The 24,037-nt window shown below is 47.3% G+C and overlaps 3 protein-coding genes across 5 annotated transcripts; 1 reads left to right on the forward strand and 2 right to left on the reverse strand.

Moving 5' to 3' along the window:
* Positions 1–152: 152 nt before the first annotated feature.
* Positions 153–22,091, reverse strand: LOC142572271 (synaptic vesicle membrane protein VAT-1 homolog). Of its 3 annotated transcripts, none has more exons than XM_075681251.1 (7): positions 22,000–22,091; positions 8,644–8,944; positions 5,304–5,514; positions 4,798–4,968; positions 3,537–3,626; positions 1,435–1,679; positions 153–385 (listed from the first exon to the last, which is right to left on the reverse strand). In XM_075681251.1, exons 2-7 carry the CDS (start codon positions 8,908–8,910, stop codon positions 302–304), a joined length of 1,068 nt encoding a protein of 355 aa, XP_075537366.1. In that variant the 5' UTR covers positions 8,911–8,944; positions 22,000–22,091; the 3' UTR covers positions 153–301. The 3 variants fall into 3 exon arrangements, with proteins under 3 accessions (XP_075537366.1, XP_075537365.1, XP_075537367.1); XM_075681250.1 differs by lacking the exon at positions 22,000–22,091 and adding an exon at positions 21,578–21,712; XM_075681252.1 differs by lacking the exon at positions 22,000–22,091 and adding an exon at positions 10,966–10,984.
* Positions 15,263–20,958, reverse strand: LOC142570366 (mitochondrial translation release factor in rescue). Its single transcript, XM_075678755.1, has 2 exons — positions 20,715–20,958; positions 15,263–15,507 (listed from the first exon to the last, which is right to left on the reverse strand). Exons 1-2 carry the CDS (start codon positions 20,956–20,958, stop codon positions 15,263–15,265), a joined length of 489 nt encoding a protein of 162 aa, XP_075534870.1.
* A 124-nt stretch (positions 22,092–22,215) lies between the features above and the next one.
* Nmd3 (60S ribosomal export protein NMD3) lies at positions 22,216–23,969 on the forward strand. The gene has a single exon (XM_075681254.1). It carries the CDS (start codon positions 22,375–22,377, stop codon positions 23,905–23,907), a length of 1,533 nt encoding a protein of 510 aa, XP_075537369.1. The 5' UTR covers positions 22,216–22,374; the 3' UTR covers positions 23,908–23,969.
* Positions 23,970–24,037: the final 68 nt, after the last annotated feature.

A 24,037-nucleotide genomic window follows, 5' to 3' on the forward strand; every position in this document is an offset into this window, starting at 1 on the left:
GGGTTTGACAGGACACAAGACGGGAACGGACCGGACCGTCCAACCAAATTTAAACCGAATCGCCAAAGCATAGCCGCCGAGTCCGGGAGGCGGGTGACAAGTCTGTCTGACCTGATCTAATTTTACTTCTACATAATACACAATTCTTGCAATTCCGCGAACGAGGCTCTCTGCCATATTACGAAGAGCCGCACGTAATAGAAATTTATTCTTCACACAACGTTCAAAATAGTAAAAAAAAATATAATAATAGGCAGAAATCCGGCTTCCTTGTTCGTCGCCGTTATTCGCCCTTCTGACATCACTTCTTGACTTCTTCGGGAGGCAAAAGTACTATTTTGCCCACATTTCTTCTCTCCACTATTTGTTCCATACCCTTGGCAACCTGTTTAAAATAAAAAAAGGCAACATTTAGTTTAGAATTAAGGCTGCCTAAAAAAGTCGCAGTTTCGTCGGAAAGGGGAAGCATTGATAGCGACAGCACTGTATTAGACAACTACACGAAGCACGTAGTTTTATCGGCTGAGTAAAATGCAGTAAACATTCGCGTACTTATTAAATTAAGAAGCATGGTGTCATGCGCGCACAGGAAGACATGAACAGATCTCACTCGATGACCGCGAACACTGTTTCAACGCTGGCGTGACGAAGATCGCCGGAAGCGAGCGAAAGCTTCGTGCCGCCTCTCGCTTCGACGCGTCTCCGAAGTTGGAGGTTACGCTGTCTCCGACACCAGGCGTGCGAGAAGAGAACGTACATGTAACCAACAGCCATCTAGGCTCGGCCAGTCTTTGCACTCACCGCAGACTACCTCCGAGATGGGGCGCGCGGGCCACGTATGCGCTTATAGTCACGCCATGCGCAGCCACGGCCGGGCTGAATGAGACGCACGTTCGCCTGGCCTCTTGGCACGCGTTTGATCCCGTTACCGCGCGCTCACAACGTTCTGCTCCTACGTACGTAACCAGCTTCTGCGTCACGATTTCACGACACGTACACCTCCTGGGAAACGAAACTGGCGCACAGAAAAGCTATCGTAGCAAATTATACTAAATTATATAGGGCGCTCTGAGACTTGCCATGATTTATAGGGTTTCCGGGCCTAAGACGTTAATTTAGATACACAAATTAAAGTCGAAAATATCGTGTTATCACTCATTTAATAGGTGTTGAATATGTTTGTCTGGCTATACGCATATCATGTATTCTATATGATCAGGGTGATGCATGAAATGACGCGCTCATAGTAACAATCACGAGTACACGCAACAACAGGCAACTGAAGTGTCTGGTTCAGGCCATGGTCGCGGTAAATTCTAGGAAAGCAGGTTATCGAATGACCCAGAGACATCGATGCGACCTTGTAGGACTTCGAGCGAGACTAGGCCAGCGAGAGACGACAAAAAAAAAAAAAAAAAAAAGGAGGTGAGGTACCTCGGCAAAGGGCCACTCGGAATCGATGTGCGGCTTGATCTTTCCCTGTTCGTAAAGCTCGGTGAGGTGCTGCATGACGTCGAGCACGCGCTGGGGCTCCCTCTCGGAGACTGTGGCGAGGCTGAGGCCGCACACGGCGTGGCTGTCCTTGGACAGGTGGTACACGTTCACCAGCTTTGTCTGCCACCACGTCTTGAACGTCTTCCACGGCCGGAAGTACTGGCCCCACACCATGCTGCTCACGCCTGCGATCGGCACACGCACAACAGCGAGTGCGCGCGCAATGAGCGTAGCTATAGTCTGAATCGAGGGCCGAACGGAACAGAGCTACCCGTAGCTGCCCCGTTGCTGTTTATTACGGGGTTAAAGCGTGGGAAAACATGCAATGGTTTAAAGCCGGTTATCACAAGATGACTCAATAATGAAACCTCATCAAGGTCGTAACCACGTGCTGCAGCGGAAGCGTTAGGGGGTTCTGACATCCCCCGAAATTATCGCTGCGGCGATGCACTGCTTAGCCTAACTTACATACAGGGTGTCCCAGTTAACGTTAGCTAAACTCTTAAAAATAAAATATGGGATGTACGAGGACGCAACCAATGGTATTCTGTCAGCACTGACGTACCGCACCAGGAGAATCTTTTTTTCATAATTTAACTATCCATAATTAGATGAGAATAATAAATGAACTTTCTAATTACTGTATTGACGGCGCAAATGTTGATATCAGTGTAATAATTGTTTTAAAACACCCGATTCAGTTGTTTTCAGTGTGCTATGTGTCGCCTAATTATTTTTGCCGCGTTATAAAGAAAATGCGCGAAATATGAAAATAGTCGCATGATCACGCGTCCGCGCGCCGCGACATCCAGGCGTTAGTTGGAAGAAATGGCGAGCTTTAGAATAGGGGCCCCAAAAGTTCGGGTTTCCGAAGAGCTTCACGGGTGTTAGCGTTGGGGCACGCAGGAGTGAAGAGTTTTAGAATAGGGCTTCGCGTCTGAGGGAGGGAGGGAGGGATGGATGGATGGATGGATGGATGGATGGATGGATGGATGGATGGATGGATGGATGTTATGAGCGTCCCCTTTGGAACGGGGCGGTGGGTTGCGCCACCAAGCTCTTGCTATTATACTGCCTCATAAAGAATAACGAAATTCAGAAAAAGAAACAAGATAATTTGACACACACACACATGAGAGAGAGAGAGAGAGAGAGATGGTTGACAGCTTCAGGTGCCAAGCCGCGATCCCGCGAATGGCGTGTCTTAATTTCCTCTATGCAACCTCTGTGTCTCTCAGCAGCTTCACCTACAGCAACACGTTACCGGATAAAACCGGTTGTCTCAGGTACTGCAATCTTCTAATATCCTGCAAGGTGATGAACCTTGATTGTTCACTTGCACCTTATAATTGTGTTCCCTTTTACATTTGTTCCACCTGTGCACTCTGGACGGTACAAAATACACACTGGGTCCAATATGTGGGCTCACCCTGGAAGTACGCGAATGTGCAGTGCTCGCGGAATGAAACGCGTCAATTTAGGGATAAGTAATGCGCATACTTTCGTTTCCACCGGCTGCAGTTCGTGTCACAACGACGTAATTCTGGCACATACACCTACGTCGAAGTCCTCGTCACATTCGGTGATCAAATTCCTTGCGACATGACATGGTGCCTCTCGCGTACTTTGCACATTATGCAGGTTTCTACTAAATGCTCCTTTTCGCGTTTCGTTCCGTGAGCACTGTACTCCTAATGCTCTCGCATTCATTAGCACTCGTTGCAAAACGCTCGTGCTGACTAATCGATCACAGACTATCACTTCACAAAAAGCTCAGAAAATACAGAAGGGCTGAACAACCATGGAGTCGCGCGCGGAGCACCGCAAGACACATTCGTCGAAAGCAAAATGTGAAGGCGCCAGTTCACCCATGAAGCTACGGTTACCAGGTAGCTTTGCGAAGCGAATCCTTCTGTATCGCTCTATAGCCTATAAAACAGTATATGCGTGCATGCTTATGAAATCGTGTACGATGCCTTCCCATTGCGGAACGTATGTGTCGCATTCCCACCGTAAGCGGCTACAAGAAAACGAACGCTAACCAATATGGATGGCGCGTCCCATGGGCTTGAGCAGGGCCCTCGCGCGGGTAAACTCTCCGCCGGACAGGCAGTCCATGACGATATCCACGCCTGCAAAGGAACACTGCAAGTCAATCTCGGGGAAACACATTTTAAAGGGAAGACTATATATCTAAGAGGGCACACGTAAAGTTAAACCGCATTGGTAAATTACACTCCTATAAAAAATAAAAGGAAAAAAAGAAGGAAAGGTCGGGCTTACCGTGAGCGGAGGCTCTGTAAGCAAGAAGGGACACAAGAGCGAAAGCTAGCGTGGCGATGCCTGATCAACCTGACGCCCCGTTCAAGTTCCCGCACTATAGCGTCTCGTGACGTCACGGATTGTCGACAAGGAAGGATTACACTGTGTCCTAAATGAACCAATGGCTCAACCCAGCGACTTGGGAATAATATCCTGTGCAGAAACAGCCCGAAAAACAGCCTGAACACGCAAAAATCGTTGGAATCTGTGACCCCGCACTGACACATCAGCGCTGTAGGACTTGGACGCGAAATTCAAAAGGGTGAGCTCTGGCGTCCATTTGCTTCGCTGGTAAACAAACATTTCTCGCAAATAAATGCAAACAGCATCTTGAAAGTATACTTATACCCACCTAAACTGGCTTATTGTTGCTATTCAGCGTCCCTTTAATCTGTCAACGCGAAGTGTACCGTATTTTTGCGTGTTTAACCTGCCTTGCATGCATACAACCCTCAAGGTGGTATTCAAAATTCCGCTTCTCAGAACATATAGTTTGACCCACACAATATGGCGGACGTCGCGCTATAGAAGAGCGTGCTCACGCAATAGCGCCACCAGCCTTGTCTCATTAGCTTCCTCACTCCATATTTGCTGTTTACACACGACCCGCGGCCGTGTTGTAAGCAATGCAGTTTCGTGAGCGTGAGGTTCGGCCTAAAACTAAACACGTGAGAAAGTCTGCTTAGTCGCTGAATTCTGTTACAAGCGATAAAAGAAGGGGGGCGGGGAGGAAGAGGATGGTTCTGCGTTCTATCCCCGCACAAATAACCGGACACAACAATTAACAGTCAGACCCTTATTAAGCGACCCGTGCAACTACCATCACATAGCAGAGCTCCGGGGACAATGTTGTTTAGCCCGTTCTTATCTCCCTCGTAGCTGCTTTCTGTTGAAGCACGTTGGGCATCCGCAGCGTTGCGCTCTGTACCGCATTGTCATGCTATGCGTATATACACAACAAGCGCGGAAGAGCATACGTACCTTTAGGCTCCATCTTCCTCACTGCGGCGATGAAGTCCTCGGTATGGTAGTCTATAGGGTGGGTGACACCGTTCTGCTGTGTAAGGGAAAACTTGGACGCCGACGACGTCCCGTAGACTGTCACGTCTTCCACTGTGTGACACAACTGGGTAGCTGCCCAGCCCACGCCACCTTGCAGAGAAACACGCTCGGCATCAGAGGCTTGTGAACGGAAAGCCTTGAGCTACGCACACCTCCACATAATATGCAGTGGCGTCATTGAGGCCACCATATTATAATACAGATAGCACGGCGAAAAGCTGCGCGTTATCTAGATTACCTTATCTCCAACAGCACGCTGGAAGCTGTGAATCGGACTGCAAAATGGCGTACGTGACGTTATGTGAGTACTTCCCACAACTTGCTCTCCCGCCTTCAGCGTGCGCGCGTGCGTTGCCACTACTCGCGGGCGACGATTACACAGTTTAACTACAATCGCATAAGGCGTACGACGGCGGTGCACCCACCTCCGGCCGACTGGACGAGCACCTTGTAACCCTTGCGGAGGCCCCCGAAGTCACAGATGGCGAGGTAGGCCGTGACGTAGTTGATGGGGAAGGCAGCGGCTTCACTGTAGCTCATGCCGTTCGGGATGGCAAAGCAGTTCCGCTCGGGCACTGCGGCCAGGCTCGTCCACAGGCCGTAAGTGAAGCACCAGCACATCACGCGGTCGCCCTCCTGCGCCGGTCACACTAGGCATTGCTCAAGGCCAACATTTCCCGAGGAGCACGCGCCCTTCGAAGTGCTGACGGCAGTAGCCTACTTAGATCCAGTCTTTTCCGCACATTGGAGAACGTTCGTTTGTGTGATTTGCGGTAAGCTGAATTTAGGCGAAGCGGGGCACGTTAGCGGGGAGCAGGACTAAGTTAACGTTAGGCGCAGCATATAGACATGTGAAATCGATAGCTCTATACAGGGTGTCCCACATATCTTGAGCCAAGAATTTAAATATGAAAGGCGCGTCGGAGGCGAATTGAACCGAACCCATATTATTCCCAATAGCCTATAGTAACCCAGGCAATGTTTGTTTTCCCCATAAATCACTAATTAATAAAGTTTAATTACCCAACTTGTTTATTATTGACTGGGGACCCCAAGTATGAAACGCGCAGGTTTGTAGAGCATCTTCAGAAACCACTGATCGAGGCCACGTGACAGAGCGCTTGCGCATTGGTATCGTGCTGCTCTCAAGCGTGCGTTCGGTGAACAAGGTCATTATTAAATTCTTGGCTCAAGTTATGTGGGACACCCTGTATAATGCTTCGCTGGCGAGCTCAACAACAAGCTTTACGTTCTTTGTCGAAAGTAACCAAGTATTCAAGTCCAGCATAAATATGTTGACGCTTGCTTTCTGATGTTTCCGCTGTTTCGTTTTACAGGCTGCACTCTGCATATGGAAGTTTATACGGGAGGTAGTTCCGTGATAATGTCCATGATTGCAGTTGGCGGCGCACCAAGACGGAAGGAACAACTGAAACACGCAGAGGGGGACAGAAGGAGGAAGAGGAGAGAGCAGAGCGCGCTGGCGCGCGAAGCTGGCGTTTCATTTCCCCGCGTGTTCATAGATCGGTATCACTTGCTCGAAAAGGAGAAAGGCAGGTCGAGGTTGGTAGAGGAAGAGGGCAAGCACAGCTGGCGGTGCGTCGTTCCTCCGCGTGGTGCAGTTCCTAGTTCTGCCGTTGGGCTCACGCATGCGCACACAGAAGGTCCGTGGAAATCGGCAGGCGGCAGCGGAAATGCGGCGACGACGGCCTATGAAAGAGGAAGCTCCAATTGGAGCACCATTTGAGGACTTCACCAGAGGATGGCAGGAGAGAAATACAGTGAAGCGAAACGGAGTTGAGGATCGGGAGCGAAAATGAAAGGAGACACAAGACCATGGAGGAGCACCAACAATCCAACATGTACGAGGAAGCCAAGAAACATTCGTCGAGCTTTACATACGGGTGCACAGGCTGTCACCTTCAGGTAGCTTGTGCAATAGTTCGAAAAAGAATCAAGGGTTTTCTGATAAGAAGGGAAGCTCTAGACGCTGGAGACAATCATACACGGCAGTCAAACGGTTGTACGACAGCCTTTCTTTTTTCCTCTTCGTGTAAGCATATATATATATATATATATATATATATATATATATATATATATATATATATATATATATATATATATATATATATATATATATATATATATATATATATATGTACTGCCACACTATACAGAAGCCCTAGCACCTAGCGATTCATCAAGTGCGTTATCATTTTGAAGGAAAGTGTACGAGCCTCCTTTCTGAATGGTTGAGTCATTTATTAGTTACGAAACCAGAAAGAAATAACAAATAAACGACAGAGACCCATTAGCAAGATGACCGTGAACACGATATACTTGCCTCTCCGCAATGCGGCCACCCGAACTACATCCCGCGACCAGAAAAGAAGTTGAATGAGGCCACAAAGGTCTAGCCTTAAACGAATATGCAGATGCACTCGCAGTGTAGCATACGATGGTCCTACAATCCCCATTTTACCTATACGTCAGCTTTCATCACTGTGGCGCGATTAAGAAAATATACTAGTGCAAAAAAACTTCGCGCAATCATCGTTATCAACATCTGATTCCCCATATCTCAATTTTCCATCGAACAACAAATGGTACTCCAGTAGAAAAATTGAAGTAACGATTAAGAGACTACGGTGCCGAGTCCTCCCCACTGAACTTTTACCTCCACAGGTCTGGTCTGGCTGCATCACCTTTGTGTTCTTTACGCAACAAGAGTGAATCTCTGCACCACTTCTTTTTGACTTGGCGCCGTTGCATTATTTAACAGAAAATATTTTTGGAAGAACTTTTCTAAAAGCTTGGCTTGAATTTGAATCTTCCTCTAATTCTTTCCTTTATGGCTACTGTACTAGGTTACAGCCACAGGAACGTTTGTGAAGCCATCTGCATCTTTCTGCGTGAAACAAAAAAGAATTGCATGCTAGAATACTTCTTAATGCTTAAAATTCTTCTTTACGTAATACTTAGATAATTGATTATTCATGTTTGTAACAGTAGACACTTTAAATCCCATTTGCAAGATACTTATTTCATTTCACCTCAACTTATAAAAAAATTATAACAGTTTTTTCACCACCCGATTCTTGGCCCATCCCCAATTGTGGGTACGTGCCATGTTTTGAAAGCACAACAAGAAAAAAGATTATAGGAAAGGAGAAGTTTACTTCTCTTTTCCAAAAGCCTCCTTTCCCACCATCTACGAGGACTACATAGTCCTCGTGGGCGTCGTGTCCTGGCTGTGCCTTTTGCTGTCTGGTCGCGCGACCATCTTTTTTACACGCAACAAACGTGCTTTTCACCTCAGAATCCCAAGCAAGACTGGCCCTCAACTGTTATACGTACAGAACGTTTTAGTTTCTACGTATGTATACACTCTACTAGTAATGCGTTGCCGTGGTAAAATGCATTATTATATACATTCCCTGCCATAAAAATTACGACCCTTCCCACTGAAGCATGCGTCGTATAAGGTTACTTTGCTTATTTGAATTATATGCCGAATACGGCGCTCCTCGTCACAGCACAGAAGTAAATCCACTGCGTTTCTGTTCTCCGGTGGAATAGCTCAGGTGACGGCCTTGATCGGGGGACCGAGGCCGTCACGGAAAAGGCCCGCGACCCGCACTATTTCTCTCTCTCTCTCTCTTCAGCTGAACTGAAATTAGCGTGCCCTTGCATATTAGGAGGACTCCGGATTGACAACGCCACTGGCACCTGAAGAGTTTTAATTGCGTCGCCAATATATACCTTGAAGCGGGTGACGGCGCTGCCGACTCGGATGACGTCGCCGGCGGCCTCCATGCCCATGACAAATGGCGGCCGCTTGTGTCCGTGCACGTACAGGCCCTGCCGCACGTAGTTGTCGGCGAAGTTGGCGCCGCACGCCCGCACGCGCACCAGCAGCTCGTCGTCGAGCAGCGAAGGCACGGCCACCGTGGCCTCACGCACCGCCAGCTTGTCGTAGCCGCCGAAGCCGGTCAGCACGATCTCGGAGCGCACGCTCGGCTCGCTCATGGCCGCTCGCTGTGTCTACACGAGCTCACTCGACCTGCAGCGAACGACACGTCAGTTAGGCTGGGCGAAGGCGTCGGCAGTGTTTTTACTGAGGCGATATATAGGGGAGGCGATCTTGTCCGAACGGCGCGCTGTAGCCTAAGAGGAAATCGGTTAAGGGAAGTGACCGCAAGGAACACACGAAGCGACACGAAAAGGACAACCGCTTCGTGTTGTCCCTTTCTTCGAGCCTCGTCTGTTCCTTGCACTTACTTCCCAAAATCATGAATTGCCAACTGGCCTACACCCGCACTGTGCCAGGAAATTGGTAATGAGGAAGTCTCAATCCCACGACTATACGGCAGGATTGGCCATGACTTGGTCATGATTGGAGGCCGGATGTTTAGGCACTAAGAAATCCCGTTTTAGGCGCCTATAAAAGGCAGCAAAGCTGTCATATATAGGCGTCAAATACTGTCCTTGAGGCGTGTTCGTAGGCTCAATTGACAACGGCCGCTGTGCATCTGAGGATAAATTATGACTGTCTAAGGAACACAGCGCACCAAACGCCTGTTTCGTGTAATTCACTTTATCTTCTCGATAGAACGGAATGAAGCAAGTTGCGTAGGTTACAACACTTATCTGAAATTGATTAGGCACTATGACAAAAGCCGTGAAAGCAGTGACGAACAAGCACCATCTCAAGGTTCTCATGTTGCGCTTTTTTCACCGACTATTGGTTTGTGCGCAGAAAAAGAACACTCAATGTCCACCGAAAGGCGCATATACTTGTACTTCGGGAATTTCTATGATCCAACACCCTGCGGAATTCCACAATGTTCGCAGGTCAGAATATTTTACAGTTCTTTCAGTACCGATGAGTACTGAAAGAACCCCAAGAACACTCGGCATTTTTGCCCGAGACACATTGAAGTTCCTAACTCCACCATTATTTCTGGCTGAAAAGGTATAAAACGGTATTTGAGTAAAACTTAGCAGTATAGTAATTAATTTGGTTTGCTGAAGTATCCACAACAGGAAATCTCGTTCCAGCGTGTCAAAAGTACTACCACATATAACGGCTTTGCGTTATGTTTGTCCAGCGTGAGTTCAGAAATTGAATGTGGTTGTGGACGTAAAGGGACACTTATTAGTATAATTGTCACATAGTTCAATAAAGCAATCTAATGTTATTCTAAATGCGTGTTGCCCAATTTAGCGCAAACATTTCTACCATGACAATGCATGTCACGCCATTACATGCCGAGGCAATCATCGACATGAGACGTGACAGTTACAACGCTAATAATGTCAGCACAAGGGGGGAAATGCGACACGGGCAAGGACATAATATGAACACATGCCAACTCGCTCTTTCTCTTGCTGAGCGACTCTATCCACGCATAATGCGCTTGTGCGTACAGATGTCCTAATTCACGAACGCACAACAACGTGTTATAAATGTCTAAGAGCCCGCCTTCGACTCCGTCGCTCTATGTACACTTCGCGGTTTTGAAACCAGCGACATCCAGCGTGCCACGAACGGAAGAATTTGGTAGCGCTTCATTTTACGCAGCGCTGACAAGTGTTAACTGGAACATCAATGCAGTTCGCCCCATTTTGAGGGCGTATTTCTCGAAGTTGTACGGTCCTATAAGCGCGGGATTTTTACTAAGTGAATAACGCATTTTTTTTTCTTTTGCTGTTGGGCTTGAATTCTGCAATAGCGATCGACATATATTCTAATGTGAGAAATTGCAAGTTTCATCAGGGTAACTTGATTAGCTAACGTAGCACCGTGATATTTGTGCAAGTCGACTTCTTCGAGCAATCCAGCTAGATGTGGCAGAACGTATTTTTCTGTCTTCCACCCCCCCCCAAAAAAAGAAGAAAGAAAGAAAAAAAAGTCTCCATATAGGCAAGCTCTTCAGATATCAACTTCATGACTGCGACATACTTGATGCCCACAGTGACAACATGTGAGCTTTTGACACAGCCCCGAACAACTGGTTTGCTTGAGTTTTCCACGACAAAACGCGAACACATCACGCGCATCTATAAGGCTAAGCCTCTTACCTCTTCAATGGGACAGCGGCAATGATGAGGGGGCTGGCATTTCTCTGGCTCCTCGTTTATTGCGGACGAGTTGTGACCGGCAGACATAGGAACGCTCATACTGCTTCAGCTATCACTTGCCGCAGCACGCGTGAATAATTGATCGTTACGGTTGCCACCATAACATTACCTCACAAAAGGCACAGCTGCTCGTATAATGGATATAAACGTCTCTCGCTTCACGTTTTCTACCTGAAGAGTAATGGCTAGAATTAACACGACTAATACCCATGATACCCATGAGTTAGAGACGATATATATACAGGGTGTTCCAGCGAACACTTGCAAAAATCTTTAAATCTTGCCTGTGGCATATATCACAATTCTAGTTCATGAGCTGGTCTACTCGAAGCGGCGGACAATACTTGCACAAAAAAAAAAAAAAAAGAAATTAAGATCCAGAATTGACTAATGAGTAAAAATTCACTAATTAAGTATTTAACCCATTACGTTATGGGCCCATATTGCAATTTACAAATTCTAGCCGTGGAGTTCGCAAGGCGGATCCACTTGGAACGAATTCTCAGGACGACACCGGTTTCGAGATATAAATTCCCGAACTTTGCGGAGAAATGCTTTGGCGTTGCAGTTAATTTGTTAACAAAACGTCGTTTCACGCACTGAAGCACACAAGTAACTGGAACGCCAAAGCATTTCTCCGCAAAGTTCGGGAATTCATATCTCGAAACCGGTGTCGTCCTGAGAATTCGTTCCAAGTGGATCCGCCTTGCGAGATCCACCGCTAGAATTTGTAAATTGCAACATGGGTCATAACATAATTAGCTAAAAAGTTAATTCGTGAATTTTTCTTAATTATTCGGTTTTGCATTTCAAATTTTTTTTTTTTCAAGTAGTGTCCGCCGCTTCGAGCAGACCGGCTCCTCATAAACTAGAATTGAGCCATCTGCCACAGGCAACTTTTCAAAAACTTTGAAAGTGTTCGCTGAAACACCCTATACATGCGATGTTTCAAGGAATCTGACATTCGCGCTTAACTGCGGTTTAATATGGATTATTCCAGTTCCTCCCCCCCCCCCCCCTCAAGCTGTGGGCCGCGCCGGAATCGGCACGCGGCCGCGAGGCTTGAGAACTATAAATTGTTTGGCGTCGTTGGAGGGCAAACTATACTGGTTCCAAGCATGAAACGGAACCTAGAATACGAAAGCACGAGGTCCAAACTTCACCTTCGTTTGAGAAACTCTGCGTCAGCAAGCAAGCAAGCAAGCAAGCAAGCAAGCAAGCAAGCAAGCAAGCTCTTTCTCATACATGGTGTCCAGCCAACCCAAAAATCTGCCTATAGAAATTTCCAAAACGAAATTTCCGATTCGCGTATAGCACTCATTTGCTCCTACTGAATATCTCGTGGCATTTCAAAAAGCTGGGAGCGAAGGTCACACGTTGTAATTCATATTTTGCGCGAGGCCTCCCTACCTTTCATTTATCATATGCTCTCTCTCTCTCTCTCTCTCTCTATGCGAGGCCCAGCTATCGTTTGAACTAAGTACTGTAACTTAAATTACTGCTCACAGCAGAATGTCACATTTATTCAAACTTTTGACTGGACTTGCAAAATTAAAGAATTTTTGTTCACAACACAGGGCTCTGCGATGACGAAGAAGACACAGGAGCATGGTGAGCCAGTGACAGAGGGCAAGCAAACAAGCAAAACTAATTATTCTTAGCTGATCCTCGAAGACCTTTTCACCTAGGCCAGCCAACACCAAAGGTGTGTTCCACTGCAGTTGCTAAGGCCGTCATCATCTGCAGCAATCAAGCACATCACACAAATGACGCAGCGATGCGTTCAGCCCTTGCCATGTACCTTACATGCACATGTACATGTTGTATTCACGTGGTGAGTACAAACAGAAATGATAAATTGCGATGTTTTACTAGCGGCAGCCAAGTTGTAAAACGTATTTATATGCTTATTCATTTATTTATTCCATTGCTCATGCTTCGCGTTTCAAGTTTAACAAAAGGCCGAAATATAATATAAATTACTGCTTACAATTCCTCGTTTTCTGTTGTCTTGAAGGCTGGACTGGATGCGACCTACGAGGTGGTCGTAGTGAGTACTCGGGGGGTGCTTGTTTTTTTCTGGCTGCTTGCCCTACGGCATATATGTGTACATAAATAAATACAGTGTGTTCGTAAAGTCATGGTGCACTTTTGACCGGTCGCATGGAAATCAACCAAATAAGATGGAAACGTAAATTTTCTCCAAATAAAAGGGAAGCTCTCCGAAGTTTCATATCTGTTCAGTGAAGTTCGATGTGGCCTCCATTTGGTGCCCTATACACACATTAAATTATATTCAAGTTCTACCCACACACGGTTAAGAAAGTCTGGTGTAACAGAGTGAATAACGTCTGTGATTCTCTGTTTTAAATTCGCTGTACACGCGACGATATTCACGTTGCACTTTGGTCAGTCACGGATTCGAATTTAACAAGCCCACAGAATACACTGAACGTTCCTCTGTACCGTCCACGTCTCGACTGGCGTGGGCTGATCCGCTGCTGCGCAGTTCGTGGTGCTGCGTCATCACCTGTGTGCGCACGCCCTTGCACATCATACTACGAAAACTTTGAGAGCTTTCCTTTTATTTGGTGAAGATTTAACATTTCTGTCTTGTATCGTTGATTTCCTGTGACCGGTCAAAAGCGCACCACGACTTCACGGACACACTGTATAAGCGCGTATGCACTATATATTCACGCAGAAATTGCAGTAGTGGCTTAGCGAACTTATCGTCCGCAAGCCAAGCCTAAAACTGTCTGCCTGATATATAAGGAGTTTCGCAGCTCTTGGCAAATGTTCTCGACTATGCCTCATTCCTGGGCAGAGCCAGAACAGATGATGAATGTCCGCTGTAGAAACTGGAGCAGCGTACTTTGTACAGTTCATTAGACAGTTTTAGTATAGCGTACGCTATTCCATTGCGTACGCTAAAAAACAGCGGGTCGTCACTGCGCATGCGCTGAACGCTAAACGAAATAGCGGGTATAGCGGGCGTACGCAACGCAAACGAGTTAGCGTTAGCGTTTTTGCGGGGTTTGCGGAGCTTGCGGGAAACATGGCGGCGGTCCCGGCTGCCCACTTCGAATTGAATTTGGCGTTGCTTTTGTAAAATGCACTTCGTTCGTAGCAAATGACTGTGTAAACGGCTTTCGCTTAGTCTCAGGCCGCTTCGACGACAGAGTATTATGGATAACCTCGTGGTGTTTTCGAGATCGCTTCTCGTTTCGAACGAGTCGAAGCCTAACGAAAGAAACGTTCGAGATGTCAGCGCCACCTGTCGCTAAAGGCGCGAAATAGCCGCAGCGACGGCATATGGCCTGTGAGATCCGAAGATATCGCCGGCCAACTAAAATTGTAGAAAACGTGCGCTGCTTAGCGTACGCTATATTATAGCGTATAGCGTACGTTATAGTTGCGGACGCTAAACTAAAACTGTCTATTGCACCTTCAGGAGTTGGACCACAGGCCCAGGTGACGGAAGTTGTAAGTGCAGCCCCAGCTAGCCTGCATTCTCCGAAAAGAGACTTCTTCCACCCGAGAAAGACTACGGCGAAGGGAGCAGACACAATGAAGGATTGAGGCGTGTGTGTGTGAGGCCTCGGCGGAAGCGTTTTTGCACCCCGGCCCCATTCTCCGTCTGAGCTTGACCGGGGTTGTGCGACCTTGCGCTAAGCAGGAATACCCCAACTGCTACGTAGAAATCGCGGAACGTCGCCGAATAGGGAACAATCTTATTCTGTATGAACCAATAAGAAACCGGTGGTGAAGTTCAGCCTAGGACCCTACCGCAGGTTTAATCTACAGCAGAACTCCAGTGAACGACCAGAAACAGAGGGTATAGAGGCTGTTATACACACCAAAGAAAAAAGAAAAATGCGTTCCAATGCACACGTTGGAATCTGTATATATGCGATGCGGTTAGTGAAATGCTATGCAACTAAATGGGATGCATACAATAATGTCACGGAATGTTTGCTTGTGCACTACACGATTTTATGGGTGGAGGTTATTATTGAATTTCAAGGTTGCCAATGGATCATAGCAGTGCAACTACCCCCAGCCCCTCTGCCCCCTGAAACACAACCGAATACACACGTGCAGGCAGGCCACCGGCAAAACAGGAAAGGCTGAAGACATGAGATAAATAAGAATAATTTTATTACAGAAGTAGGCATTCACTGCTAGCTGTGGCTCCTAGTCACGAAAAACACACAGCTAACTAGACTAATAGAAGCTACAGCTGCTCAGTGTCAGAGTCCTCACTATGTTTTTGCCTCTCTAGAAATTGCCTTTTCAGTTCACGCAATTTTTCGTTCTTCCGGTCAAGTTTTCGCCGTTTGTCCATCTTTATTCGCAGCTTCTGCGCCGAGACGCTCATGTCTCCGTTGAGGTGATCGTCCAGTTTTTCCAAAAGCATCTTCCTCGCCATCTTCCGGTTCTCGTGGAGCAGACGGCTCTCATGGCACCGGACCACAATGCCTGTCGGAACAAAACAACGGTCAGCATTGTAGGGGAAAGAAATACGGGATGCTGACGTCCACCAACGACATTCTAGATTACGCATAACACAACCAGTTACAGCTCTTTCTGACGTCCCTTTTCCATCCAAGAGAACTTTCATGTAATGATGTGTCCTTTCGAGATAGAGAGAGAGAGAAGGAAGGAAAGGCAGGGTTGTTAACTAGGTGCCCTTCAACAATCATTAAATACTGTGTTTTAGCCTGCCAGCAGGTAGCGACATCTTGTGACGCTTTGTTTACTGACAACGCACTAGAAACATATTGTGTCACGTAAGTGTTCCTGTGGGAAAATAAAGGAGTCATTATACTTTAACTATAATGTAGCTGCCGACGTCTTTACGCCAGAAGCCAGCATCCCACACTGTTCCCGCAGGGAAAAAAAGATACCCTAATGACCATGTTGCCTTTATGTCAGTACTGTAAGCTATGGTAAAACTAAAAAAAAAATTATGAGGTTTTACGTGCCAAAATTACGATCTCATTACGAGGCACGCGTAGAGGGAGACTCCGGATTAATTATGACTACCTGTGGTTATTTAACGTGCACCTAAACCTAAGTACACGGGTGTTTTTGCATTTCGCCCACATTTAAATGCGGCCGCCGTGGCCGGGATTCGATCCCGCGACCTCGTGCTTAGCACGCGCAACATCAAAGTCACTAAGCAACCACCGCGGGTGATGGCAGAACTCATGCAGCGTCAAAAGATGACGCCACCACGGCGATGCTCGCGCCACCGTCTCCGGGATGTTGTAGATAGTAGAGTTTTAGCTTGTTCGTAGATGTGTACGGCACCGGAGAAGTGCACGGCAGCAACAATGCTGGTAGCGACGCTTTGTGACGTAGAGTTTAACCAGAGAGCACACAAAGCTTATACGGCAGTGACATACCGTACTTTACATAACTGCTCGTGTAAACTCTTCGTAGCGGTATAATCGTTAACGTGCAATCCTTTTATGATCATCTTTCGACAAGAATACTCACGCTGCACAAAAACGCTTCAAAAGCATTGTAGCTGGAAAAAAATGACAAGATGACGCGACCATGCAGCTTTGCAACTGCCGTTCACGGCTCCAGTAACTAGGTGTTCGGTACACGGTAAGAAGTATACGGATAAGCAAAAGCATTACACATCAGAATGCAGCGACCAGTACCGTCATTCGATCCCGCAGTCTCGCGCTCCCTGCAGGAGAACGCCACAGCCATTCATCCGTCGAGGCGAGTTTCAAGCGAAGCAGCGAGGAATTATATGAACTGTTACGGTGGCATTCTCGACCAACTAACCACGAGGAAAGCTGGAAAACTGAGTTACCTCGACGGGTAAAAGAGAGAGAGAGATAGAAGAAATTACCGCCCAAGCACTCCGTACAGATGGTTAACCAGCGAAGCTGAAACGCGCGGCCCCGGTGTTTATCACTGGGTTAATCCCGACGGTTCATTAAACGACGGCATGGTAGGCTGCCGGATCCTCGGTGCGCAGATGTTGCTTGCGCTCGGCTGCACGAGCCTGTTCTTGTGCCCAGGCTACAGCATCGGCACGGCGTAGACGCGTTCGTTCCCGGGTCTGCTCGCGGCGTTGCTGATCGAAAGCTGCCTGCTTCTCAGGAGTACCTATGACCCGTGGCATACCCATTTCGGAGCCGGAGAGAAACTGACGCACGCGCTCTCGGCTGCGACGGAGAGCAACGTCCAGTACTGGCGCTGCTAATCCAACACGACGTAGATAGCACAAGCCTTTTTCACTCCGGTCCATGACGTCATGTTACCTGGCCCGACTGCCATAGAATCTAATGGGGTTGCTACCGAGTTGGCAACAGTGATTTAAAAAAAGATTTAAATTATATAATAGTATTTTACGTGCCAAAACCACGTTCTGATTATGAGGCATGCCGTACTGGGGGACTCCGGAAATTTGGACCACCTGGGGTTCTTTAACGCGCACCTAAATCTAAGTAAATCTAAGTACAAGGGTGTTTTCGCATTTCGCCCCCACCGAAATGCGGCCGTCGTGGCGGGGATTCGATCCCACGACCTCGTGCCCAGCAGTCTTTGACGTCACTGCTTTCATCACGCCAACCTTATCGATGGAAATTTCAGGCCAGGGAGAGTGACGCCATGGGTAGGAGTAAACAGGGCTTATGCTATGTAAGTGGTGTTGGCTAATCTCGCGCCTCTCTCTCTTTTTTATTTTTGCGCATGCGCAAGGGGTTGCGCCGAAAGAGTTTTCGGCGTACAGGCGACGGACGGACAGACGAACCAGCTAACCATATACAGCTTCGCTGTAAAAATTTACCGACGATTACGATACTCCCTAACGCGAAATTTAAGCGTAGCTCTATACGTGTTTTCATTTCACGATACAATGAGGCATCGAACCGATTACCGCACCGGCTGGCAAAGCCGCGACGCGCCGCGCTAGTGACCCTTTCCGCGGAGCGGTTTGTTCTAGAGAAACGAGATAGCGCTTTCGGCGGCGCGCCGCACGTCGCCTAAGTGACAGCGCACAAATACGAAACCATTACCGCTTCCACCTTGCTTCTGCGCGTTAAGCTGTCGGAAATGCAACTGAGTTTTCGCTAATGCACTGTGCTCCAATCATCCTGGAATCATGTGGATTAAAGACGTGTGTAGTAGTTGGCTGCCAAAATAGTGACTGTCATATTAAGGAATGGAATTAATCTGTGGAGCCAAATTCGCGGACCATTGCTGTGACTGTGTGTGCGTGTTACCGGCACTTTCTTCGAGGATACAGAAATTTGCTCATCCGCCAGCGTTGTATCGCTAACCTTCAAAGAAAGTGCTTCAGCCGCACCGGAACGTCGACAACAGTGAGTATACCACTCGTTAAACAATGACTGACAACGGGAGTAGCACCGCTTCCTGTCGTAGTACGTTTCGTGCACAGTATCTGCACACATCTACCCCAACTAGAAGAGTCTGCTGGGCCCGTTGGTACATACTTTTGGAAACGATAGAACCCAGCCTTTAAGACGCAACCACCAGGAGAGAAGCAGACAGACACACGCTCCCGGCGTGTGTCTGTCTGCTTCTCTCCTGGTGTTTGCGTCTTAAAGGCTGGGTTCCATCGTTGCTAAAAATACCCCAACTCGTACGGAATCTTACGCCCACTCTATTGCCAACGTGTCAATAAGTGAATGACGCACACTTGAATACGCACCATATACGCACAATAAATGACGGACCACACCGATGGCGCACGAATTGCCGAAGCCGAACGTTTCGTGACCACAAGAGTAAGCTAGTTACTAACGATAATACATCTTTACCGCAAAGTTTTACAATGTACAAAACGGCTACGTTTCAAGCCTTGCGCGCAGCAAGAACAAATCTGTCGAAACTGAGCACACCCGCGAGAGATTAGGCAGAAATAATCGAATTGTGGACCGCACCAAGGAAATTTACTGTCAGAAATGTGACAGGCCGCTTCTTCAAAATATTTGCGAAATAAAGAATGAAGAGCAAAACACTAATCCTGATTCGATTCATGAACGGAACGTTTGGACAGCTTGGAATACATATTTAGCCTCGCTTTTAAAACAACCACCATATACGCTGCTCGCGCCGTTTCGACATAGCCTAATCAGCTTCCAAAGCGCTTTTGCATGTTTTCTGTAGCTGTGGCCAAACTTCGTGTCGTTCACCCAGTCACCGTCTACGGTATCCCCTGAAACAGAAGTTTGCCAAGCCGCACCGGCGTCATACACACCCATTGTAAACGCGCAGGCAACGGAGGCAGTTGAGGCAAGCAATGGAGGCGTCACCACGTGATCAAACTTGGCAGCGCCTAGGGGATCGCCGCGAAAAGGGTCAATATATAGACCGGCCGCAATGTTGCTGCTTCCCTGCAACTACAGCTTATGTAAGCGTAACCTTTACCGTAAAACGCTTGCGGCGAACGCTATGAGCGAAGGTGAGCTTTCTGGTTTTTTTCTTTCCCCTGGAGGGCCGGCACCGCCGTGGATGCGCGGACGTGAGCGTCATCTGGTTGTGCTTCAAGGTGGCTTCTCCCGTTTTTCCACATCGCGCTCTCTTCGCTATCACAGCCTTTCATCCCTCGTTGCCCTCCGCGTTCGCTCTTTCATCCTTCGCTGAGCTCGTTTGCTTGGTAACGCCGAGGTAGGCCGAGGCACGCCGACGCTCAACGCAGGAACGGGTGCCTAAAGAGCTGCGCTCTAAAGATTAAGCAGATCCAACGCACGTCCTCGAAGCTACGTGAAGTGATTAAGCATATGCTATAAATATGGCTATTTTATTCTAACGTCTTTGGCGCAAACTGGCGCGCGCATGTGCTCTCGCGTACACGTGCTGCGCAATGTGACAGACACGGCGGTCTTCTGAAGGAGCTATGTCGGCGTTGGCATGATAGAAGCATACATGTGACTGTGTCCTACAGGTTCGGGCTGTTCTGCTAGGGTTCGGTCTCACGATCGGGCACGCATTTTAAACTTTTTTTTTTTAATGCGAGCTATTCGGCAGAACAGTAGCAGTATTCAACAGCCGGCGTTCAGGCAAGTCTGGGAGGGTTTGCAAAGAAAGCTTCGCTTTAATAATAATAATAATAATAATAATAATAATAATAATAATAATTTGTCTGAATGTACTGTCCAGTACACAATTGCCTAACGAATTATTCACATTTAGGTGCTGAAAGCTTGCCTTAAATCAATGTTTTCTTGTTACCCAGCCTTCTTGTGCATTTCACGACGCACAGCCGGAGGATCGGCACTATATATGTTTCCTAAATTACCTTTTACACGGCAGCTTCTGTTAATACCGCTGATTCCGTTGCAGACCATCAACATAATTTGGCTTGCTGCATATTCTATGCAAATTTCATAAGGCACCAATAATGAGTTCACCACACAGCTTGCATTACTTCAGCAGGAAGACTCAGTACTAATACCCAACATACTAAGCGCTTTGATATCTCGATCAACTCAAAAAAGACAAGGGAGTGAAAGACCAGTGCGTTTAAAAAAGCTGCACAGCTGTGAGGAAATCAGGGTCTTAATATCACGTGATCCTTCCTTGTCACGTATAAAGTTGGATGAGTGACAAGAAGTGATGACGTCGCAATTTTGCAAACGACGAAGTAATAATATGTACAAGTTGAACATCCAAAGGCTCCGCAGAGGAGAGAGTCCTACCTGTAGGAGTGTGGCAGAGCATCACGCAGTTGGACAGTTTGTTGACTGCCTGACCCCCTGGTCCACTGCCGTGGACGAACTGCTCGACGACGTCTTCTTCCTTCAAGACCGGCACTTTGGAGCGGTCGATTCTGTGGGCACATCTAGTGCACTCGATCGTGGCTGACGCAGTTGTGCGCGGGCGGGGTGCGCGAAGAATGACCAGCGTCAGCCTGCCCGCTGTCCCCACAAGTCCGGCTAACATCTCCTCATATCAGCCGCTTCCTTTCGAGGAATGATTTTCCTTTCTACAAAGAGGATGACGATGTCACTAAACGCTGCTCAAGTGTGGCAATCGATTTTTAGCAGAAGCATCACACAGCGTTTCGACTGTGCCTCTTGGCACAACTATCTCAATGCAGTAGCTGGCGCTTAGAAAACATGTCTACTTCAATGTTCAAACTATACTAGTATTGTAGTTCACTGCAGTTCAAACGCAGTTGTTTCGGGAATAATACGTGAGAGTAACAGCCGCACTCGTGTCGTCACGCAAGAGTAAATTAGCGCGAACCAAAAGTAGAGAGTGCTGTCTGGGATTTAGAGAATTCCCATTTGTGTCATTGCACTATCACAAATCTCGCTATATATATATATATATATATATATATATATATATATATATATATATATATATATATATATATATATATATATATATATAAACATTCATGGCATTTGCAACGTGTACAACATAATGACCGCGGCAAACGGGATGCTCTAAAATGTAAAAATAAGGGTACAGCTGTTGTCATCGCGTTCACACCCCTCTTTAGAACCGATCTCGTCAAGTTTACTCAAAACAAAAGAATATACTTTCTACTCACGTTGAAGTAAAACTGACGTTCCTCTGGTTCCGTGAGCGTTTTTCGCGCTTCGAACTCTTCTCGGAGCCTCTTGAAGTAATAATTTTTATCAGACAACTCTAAACGGTGCCCGTAACGTACCAAACTTCGGTACAAGCTAAGGACTGCTTGTTTGCTGGGTGGCTGCGGCATCACCTAGAAATATAAGATTTGTCTAAAACCCCACGCGCGAGTTCGGCTGTGATAAGAGAGAGCAGGCTGACTTGCTGCTAGATGCGAAACGCTGTATTATCGCTTACAAATGCCGTCAGCCTACGCAGCACTGAGGAAAGAAGAAACAGTGAAATGCCACTTTGAAAGATAAGATGAAAGCATCGAACGACACAAATAAATCACACGCAGGCCCCACAGAAACCAACGCGCCCTCCCGCATGCATACTCACATGTTTTCGGGAAGACTTGCTCGACTCAGTACTTGACTTGGCTTAAAAACATAAACGTGCAAGTCAGAAGTTGCCTTATTGCTCAAAACACAATCCTTTACACCTTAACAAAAATGTCAACGAGTAATTATTTTGTACCGTTAAATGTTTTTATTTATTTTGTTACTTTAAAACGTAGATGTAGTTTAGAGTAGGCGACAGCAGGGGTCGCAGAGGACGGTTGCACGGTTACGTTTTTTCAGCATCATGGCCGTCGCGCCTTGTGGCATGTAGCAGCACGTGTATAATACAACGTGTTATACTACTGTAGATTCTACAAGGCCTGCAAGGTAATACCATAGAATAAAGGTAATACAGCGTCCTAGTATATTCGCCATGGAATACGCCACCGAAGCGAGCGGCACCGGAGGCGAGTGCAGGATCCTCTGCTGCCAGTGCGGTGTGCCGATAGAGCCGAATCCATCGAACATGTGTGTCGGTTGTCTGCGCACTCTTGTTGACATCACCGAAGATATACCGAAGCAGGGCACCATTTACTTTTGCCGTGGTTGTGAACGCTATTTACAGCCTCCAGCTCAGTGGGTCTATGCTACGCTCGAGTCGCGAGAGCTTCTTGGCCTGTGCCTTAAGAAGATTAGGGGCCTAAGCAGTGTCAGGCTGATAGATGCCAACTTCGTCTGGACGGAGCCACACTCCAGGCGCATTAAAGTCAAGTTGACCGTTCAGAAAGAAGTGGTAGGCGGCACCGTGCTACAACAGGTCTTTGTGGTCGAGTTCATGGTCAACCACCAGATGTGCGACAGGTGTCACCGCCGAGAAGCCAAGGATTTTTGGCGGGCGCTTGTGCAGGTTAGGCAGAAAGTGCAGCACAAGAAGACTTTCTTTTACTTGGAACAGCTCATACTGAAGCATCAAGCGCACAAGGACTGTCTCAACATAAAAGCATGCCATGACGGCCTCGACTTCTATTTTACAAAAAAGGATGAAGCTCGCAAGCTGGTTGACTTTTTTCAAGCCATGGTGCCCTGCAAGTATATCATGTCGCAACAACTGATTTCGCACGATATCCACAGCAACGTCTTCAACTATAAGCATACTTTCTCAGTGGAAATCGCCCCAGTCTGTAAAGACGATATTGTCTGCCTTCCGCCTGCTGTTGCAAGGTCCCTCGGCAGCATGAATCAAATCTGCGTCTGTCTCAGAGTGACGAGTGCCATACACTTGCTAGACCCGGCGACACTTCAGGTTTCAGAACTATCTTCGCAGCAGTTCTGGCGGCAGCCGTTTAATGCACTGTGCACGCCCAAGCAGCTGACTGAGTACGTCGTCATGGATATAAATTTTGTGAAAGATGTAGATAGGACTGTTTTTGCTGGCCAAGGGAAGCTATCCTATAGGCACGTCCTAGCTGATGCATGGGTCATTCGTGCTTGCGAACTGGGAACTCATGAGAACTACATCCACACCAAGACTCACCTTGGACACCTGCTGAAACCAGGCGACTCTGCCTTGGGCTTCGACCTTGCCAATGCCAACGTCAATGACGCTCACTTTGAAAAGTTGAAATCTGAGAAAATTCCAGAGGTGGTTCTCGTGAAGAAAGTGTATGGAGATCGCATGTCTCGTTGCCAGAGACGCCGCTGGAAGCTCCAACGCCTTCAAGTTGACATGGAGACAGACACGAGCAGTGTGGCAAGAGATTACACAGACTTTCTTGAGGATCTTGAGGAGGATGTTGCCTATCGTCACAATGTCAACATTTACATGGATCGTGAGAAGATAGCTGTTGACACTGATGATGAAGATGGTGATGCACCACGCATCACTCTCCAAGAGATGTTAGATGACCTTCAATTAGTAGATGATCCGATGGGAGATGGAGGAAACTGTGAAGACGTCGAGGCTTAGGGTATGCCAGGCAAATGCCACTGTATATTCAGATTAAATACAACCCTGTTAGTCACAACTTGTCTGCATTGCGCCTAAACTTTGCCTACACTCCAGGAGAATCTGTTTGTGCCAGCAAACAGCGAGGCAA

Source organism: Dermacentor variabilis, chromosome 2 (genome assembly GCF_050947875.1).
Source record: "Dermacentor variabilis isolate Ectoservices chromosome 2, ASM5094787v1, whole genome shotgun sequence".
Lineage (NCBI taxonomy): Eukaryota > Metazoa > Arthropoda > Arachnida > Ixodida > Ixodidae > Dermacentor > Dermacentor variabilis.

Coding starts and splice junctions, on each gene's coding strand:
- LOC142570366 (XM_075678755.1), bottom strand. CDS start 20,958: ATGTTAGCCGGACTTGTGGGGACAGCGGGCAGGCTGACGCTGGTCATT. Junction 15,508..20,714: donor GCTCTGCCACACTCCTACAG/GTAGGACTCTCT, acceptor TTGTTCCGACAG/GCATTGTGGTCCGGTGCCAT.
- LOC142572271 (XM_075681251.1), bottom strand. CDS start 8,910: ATGAGCGAGCCGAGCGTGCGCTCCGAGATCGTGCTGACCGGCTTCGGC. Junction 5,515..8,643: donor GCGCCGTCACCCGCTTCAAG/GTATATATTGGC, acceptor TGACCGGCGCAG/GAGGGCGACCGCGTGATGTG. Junction 1,680..3,536: donor GGGACGCGCCATCCATATTG/GTTAGCGTTCGT, acceptor TGCCGATCGCAG/GCGTGAGCAGCATGGTGTGG.
- Nmd3 (XM_075681254.1), top strand. CDS start 22,375: ATGGAATACGCCACCGAAGCGAGCGGCACCGGAGGCGAGTGCAGGATC.